Source organism: Gadus morhua, chromosome 9, assembly GCF_902167405.1.
Source record: "Gadus morhua chromosome 9, gadMor3.0, whole genome shotgun sequence".
In the NCBI taxonomy this organism is placed as follows: Eukaryota; Metazoa; Chordata; class Actinopteri; order Gadiformes; family Gadidae; genus Gadus; species Gadus morhua.
Window position 1 is genome coordinate 12,132,098 of NC_044056.1, and position 6,000 is coordinate 12,138,097.

At 47.3% G+C, this 6,000-nt stretch overlaps 1 protein-coding gene across 1 annotated transcript in view; it reads left to right on the forward strand.

The window, feature by feature from the left end:
• Positions 1–6,000, forward strand: part of cadps2 (Ca++-dependent secretion activator 2) — a 56,664-nt gene that overhangs the window by 40,017 nt on the left and 10,647 nt on the right. The window contains 5 exon segments of the mRNA XM_030366659.1: positions 126–282; positions 1,594–1,735; positions 3,424–3,540; positions 5,517–5,672; positions 5,921–6,000. The exon segment at positions 5,921–6,000 is cut by the window's right edge and continues 68 nt beyond it. Of these exon segments, the coding sequence (XP_030222519.1) occupies positions 126–282; positions 1,594–1,735; positions 3,424–3,540; positions 5,517–5,672; positions 5,921–6,000 (652 nt within the window).

Below are 6,000 nucleotides of genomic sequence, written 5' to 3' on the forward strand. Positions count from 1 at the left end.
GGGGTGGATAGTTTGGGGGTCAGAGTTTTTGATTTCCTGCTAAAACGTTCTGGGTTTGATGCCCTATGTCCACAATGGACCTTCATCAGCAAATTAATGAGTAGTGTGTATGTGTGTGTGTGCAGGCGTTCTCCTGGTGGCCGGATGTGATGACAGAGCATGCAGAGAGCTTCCTGTCGCTCTACAGATCCAACATGGACACCGTTCTCCAGCTACAACCCGTGGACTGCTGGGACTCATTCCCCCTCTTCCAACTCCTCAACAACTACCTCTCCTCAGACCGTAAGACCTCTCTCCTTCTCTCCCTCCCCCTCTCTCTCTCTCGCTCTCTCGCTCTCTCGCTCTCTTGCTCTCTCTCTCTCTCTTGCTCTCTCTCTCTTGCTCTCTCTCTCTCTTGCTCTCTCTCTCTCTCTCTCTCTTGCTCTCTCTCTCTCTTCTTGCTCTCTATCTCTCTTGCTCTCTCTCTCTCTCTCTCTCTCTCTCTCCCCCCCTGTCTTACTAAACTCAGAAGGTGAGTGTGTTCCATTCTCCGCAGAGAGAGGCCAGAGGTCGGAGTGTGAAAGCAGTCTGGTGTGTTTTATCATGCGAGGAATCAGAATAAACACATGTTCTGTAATTAATCCTGCAATTATTCAGGCTGTCACAACAGGAACAGCAGAGCTGGGGTCTCAGCGAAGGCACTCAGACTTCCCGTATAATTGTTTCTATAAATGATCGCCTCTCGTCTTCTAAACGGTTTCTGCAACGAGGAGAGGAGATTTAACTCCTGACAGGAGTGGCGTCGGGAGAGGGAGAGATTATGAACTTTCCTGTTTCTCTCCCGCCGTCGAGTCTCTGTAACTTCAGACTCTAGCTGCTCATTCACTCAGCGTTCTCACTTCCCCACGCCGTAGCTTAGCTGGTAGAGCTAAATGCTCACTTGGTGGCCCGCGCGACGGCGGGCGGAGCGGGCAGAGGGGTGGGGGCGGGGGAGGGTCCTCTGGAGGACTAAAAGGCTACTGTTAATCATGTAGCAGCAGAAGAAGAATTACAGCTAATGAAGCCCGGAGAGACTCCCTCCTCCTCCATCAGTCCCTCGCTCCCCCGATGACTAGTGCTGTCTGTCAGCCTGTCTGCTGCTCAGCCTGAATGTCTCTCTGTCTGTCTGCTCCTCTGTCGGTTTTTCTGTCTGTCTGCAGCCTGTCTGCTACCCAGTCTGCCTGTTTGTCTCTCTGTCTGTCTGCTCCTCTGTCTGTCTGCTAGTATTAGCATATTGTATATGGTAGTATTACCATACTATTACCCTAGTAACCCTATAACCATACTAGTACTAATACTGGTCCAATTAGTATGTAACTACCTCGAGTGCTTCTTGTACTATGCTACCTTACTAGTACTAGTACTGGTACTATGAGTATGTTGCTACCTCTAATACTACTATACTAGTACTATACTACTAGTACTAGTACTAGTACTGGTACTATGCGTAGCTCCTGCTGTTTTTTTCCACTGGTTGGTCCGGCCATCCTTTCAGCCAATCAGCTGCGCCGTCACTCCTCTCCTTGTCTGATGGCCGTGGTGACCTGTGTCTCTCCCCGGCCCCGCCCCCTGCAGTTCACCTGTGTGGCGGGCCGTTCCACCTCCACCTGCAGCAGGTGTTCGTGCCGCTGGTGGTGCGCTACGTCGACCTGATGGAGTCGTCCATCGCCCAGAGCGTCCACCGTGGCTTCCAGCACGAGACCTGGGAGTCTGTCAGGTAGGCCCCGCCCCTAACTGTCAGTCACACCGAGGTAAGCCCCGCCCCTAACTCTCTATCCAACTTAAATAAGCCCCCTCACCACAACCTGCCAATCATGTTTGTGTGCGCTTAGAGGTCTTCAAAAGGGGGGTGAAGGGGTGTGGAGGATGTGTGTGTCTGTGTGTCTGTCTGTCTCTCTGTCTGTGTGTGTGTGTGTGTGTGTGTGTGTGTGTGTGTGTGTGTGTGTGTGTGTGTGTGTGTGTGTGTGTGTGTGTGTGTGTGTGTGTGTGTCACTGGGGGACTAGTTAGTGTGTAAACTGTAACAATGCCTTCTGGTTTGTGGTTCACCTGCCAACACCTCGTCACAGTGTCGGATATCAGAGAGTATTATAATAACACTGTATAATCTGTATTGTACAACATTATATAGAGTATATAGTGGTGTTATTATAGAGTATTAAAATACTATATACTCTAATAAACAACATTATAAAGAGTATATATTGTTGTTATTTATAGTATGATAACACAATGTAATATAATATACAACATTGTATTGTGTTATTATTATTGTGATGAGTATTATAATAATATAAAGTATTCTTATAGAGTATAATAACACTATATACTCTACTATGATATAAACATTATATAGTGTATATATTATTTTACAGTGTTGTTCTCATAGAGTATATAATATTTTATATTCTAAAGTATATAGTATTGTATATTATATAGTATTGTATATTATAGAGTATATAGTATTGAACATTGTATATCATATAGTATTGTATATTAAAGAGCATATAGTATTCTATCTTATATAGTATTGTGTATTATATAATGTACAGTATTGTATATTATATACTTTATAGTATTGTATATTATACATTATATAGTATTTATATTATATATTATATAGTATTGTAAATTATATAGTGTGTAGTATTGTATAGTGTATAGTTTTGTGTATATCATTGTATATTATATAGAATTGTATAATTTATAGATTGTATAATTTATACTATATATGATTGTAAACAATATTGTTTATAGTTTAGTACATCATATATTATAGTATAATATGTATATATTCAGACTTTATATCGACTGTTGAGGCAGCCGTAGGTCGCCGTGACAACGCGTAGTTTGACACTCAGAGATGTGGGCGTGACCCGGGGGGGGGGAGGGGTCAGTGTGGGCTAGTTCCGATGCTTCCCCAGGCATAGCTACAGTGACGTAGTAATGGTGACGTAGCAACCCAGGGCGTAGCTATGGTGACATAGCAACCCAGGGCGTAGCCACGGTGACGTAGCCACGGTGACGTAGTGACGGTGACGTAGCCGTAGCGACGGTGACGTAGCAACCAATGGCGTAGCTACGGTGACGTAGTAACCCAGGGCATAGCTACCAGGAAGTAGAGACCCAGGGCGTAGCAACAGTGTGGTTGCTACGGTGACGTAGCGACAAAGGGTATTGCTACGGTGAAGTAGCGACGGCGGCTTAGCGACAGCGGGTCTCGAAGCGGTGACGTCCGCTCTCTCTTTCTCTACGTTTCGAAGTGGCTCAGGAAAAGCAGCTTAAAACTCGTTCCCTTCCCTCCTTCTCTCCTTCTCTCCTTCTCTCCTTCTCTCCTTCTCGTCTTCTGTCCGTCCGTGTCCGTCCGTCTGTGCGTGGTTGTCGTGGCAACGTGCGCGCGCGTGCAGGAGTCTGAGCAGCAGTCTGGTGGGCGTGTCGCTGCCCCGGCTCCCGGGCCTGCCCCCCCTCCCCCAGATGCCCCTCTTCTCTCCGCCCGCCTGGATGGGACCCCTCTGTGACACCGCGTGTGTATGGGGGGCCGTGGGGGGCCTCGGGGCCTATAGGGGACTTCAGGAGCCTCCAGGGGCCTCTGACCCATGAGCTATTCCTGTAGCGGCCCTGCTAGCCGTTAGCATGCTGCATGGGCTCCTCATATTCTAATTAAACTTGAGTTCAGTTTTCACTGGCAAAACACCTCGCCTCCTCCAGCTCCTCTACGTATTCCTCCTCCTTCCCCTCCTCCTCCTCCTTCTCCTTCCTCCATCATCATTTCCATCTCCTCCTCTTCCTTCTTTTCCTCCCAATAATTTTTTTGTGGTTATCGTTCTTGTTGTTATTGTGTGTGTGTGGCAGGTGTGCGTGTGGTTAGTGTGGTTACTGTGTGTCTGGTTAGTGTGCATGTGGTTGGTGTGTGGTTAGTGTGCGTGTGGTTAGTGTGCGTGTGGTTAGTGTGCGTGTGGTTAGTTTGGTTAGTGTGCGTGTGGTTAGTGTGCGTGTGGTTAGTTTGGTTAGTGTGCGTGTGGTTTGTGTGCGTGTGGTTAGTGTGCGTGTGGTTCTCTAATGTTGTGCTGCGTGACGTGGTGCTGTAAGCTCTCTTGCTCGTAATCTGCTGCTGTGGTCTGGTTTGATCCAGCCTCATCATCTCCATCCGGTCGGAGTGGGAGGTGGAGGTGTGAGTTAGCAGATGTTTGTTGCCGTGGTGAGGAGCCGAGGATCAAACCATCTTGTGTTCCTGTGTCCCAGCTGACGGGTGTGGGGCCCTTGGGGGGAGGGAGGGGAGAGGGAGAAGGGGACGGGAGTGATTAAGAAGAGCTTCACTAATTAGACAAGATGGGAGGGGACACATGAGGGAAGGTAACAGTCTTTTAAAGGCAGAATCCCCCCCCCCCCCCCGATGTACACTTGGTGCGGTCTCCTAGCAACCCGTTCTCCATCTGTCTGTACATGTCTTACATCATACTGCACCTCCTCCTCCGTCAGCTACACCCCCTCAGCCTCCACCTCCTCTCCATCTCAATCACACAGAGAAATACTGTTGTGACATCACAAATCATCTTCCCCAGCTAGTAGGGATGGGCAAAAAGATTGTTTTCCGGGAATCAGTTCTTTCAGTTCCGTTCACTATCATGATTAGTTTGTTTGATTCGTTCGTTAAGTCAGATGGTCTGGAACGTCATTTGCCGGGGATTCGGAAATTATGGAATAAATGTTAATCAACATGCATGTAGCCTACTACTTTCTAATGTTCTGGCGAAATTACCCAGATTAAGTGTAAATATTAAGCATATATATAAAGCACATGCGTGCCTTTTTATAAATGTCTTTAATACATAATGTGCAGTAAGAATTAAATGGCGTCTTCCAAGTAGCGCTAATAAGCAGTGAAGCACGTTAGCAACTAGACAAAACGAGACTCGTAATGGTAGGTAAAAACAATACTTTATTAAATCATGCAATTGTGATGTAGAACAAAATAAAAATAAAACAAAAATTACTTGCATGATATTGAAGCCTACAGGGATCGTTAGTTAACTTGTGTTGTGGTGCCTTATCATTTGTTTGCCCATGAGCCATGGCAACGCGATTGCTAGCTGCTCTCATTGGCTGAATCGATGAGAACGTTTTAGACTCAATCAATATAAAGAATCTCTGTTCGTTTGCATATTTCATTTACGTCACCATATTTTTCTTATATGTTTAAAAAAAAAAGATAAATAATCAGTTCTCTTGTTTTGGGAATCAGTTCTCGTCGTTTACCTTCGGGATTCGTTTGTTCTGACCGAATCGTTCGCGACCGACCCGTCACTACTACTGAGTTTAATTAGCGTCAGGATGTGTTGTACCTCCTAGCCCGCTAGTTAGCATCCGAGTGTCTTACATCCTAGCACACTAGTTAGAATTCCCGTGTGTCCTACCACCTAGCCTGCTAGTTAGCATCCCAGTGTGTCCACCTCCTAGCCCGCTGGTTAGCATGGACCTCTCTCCTCCTCCGTCTCCATAGCAACGGCTCGGTGACCTCTGGCGACCTGTTCTGGAAGCTGGAGGCCCTCCAGATGTTCATCCAGGACCTCCACTGGCCCGAGCCCGAGTTCGCCGCACATCTGGAGCAGAGGCTGAAGCTGATGGCCAGCGACATGACGGAGGCCTGCGTCCGGAGGTCAGAGGTCACCATAAACACACACACACGCACATATAGCGTTTGTGTGTGTGTGTGTGTGTGTGTGTGTGCGTCTGTGTATGTAGATAATGTGTGTGCGTGCGTGTGTATAATGTGTGTGTGTGTGTGTGTTGTGTGTGTGTGTTTAATGTGTGTGCATGTGTATTGTGTGCGTGTGTGTGTGTGTGTGTTGTGTGTGTGTGTGTTTAATGTGTGTGCGTGTGCATAATGTGTGTGTGCGTGTGCAGGACCAAGACGGCCTTCGACTCCCTCCTCCAGAGGAGCAGCCGGGGGCCGGAGCTCCGCGTCCCCTCCTCCCTGGTCACCA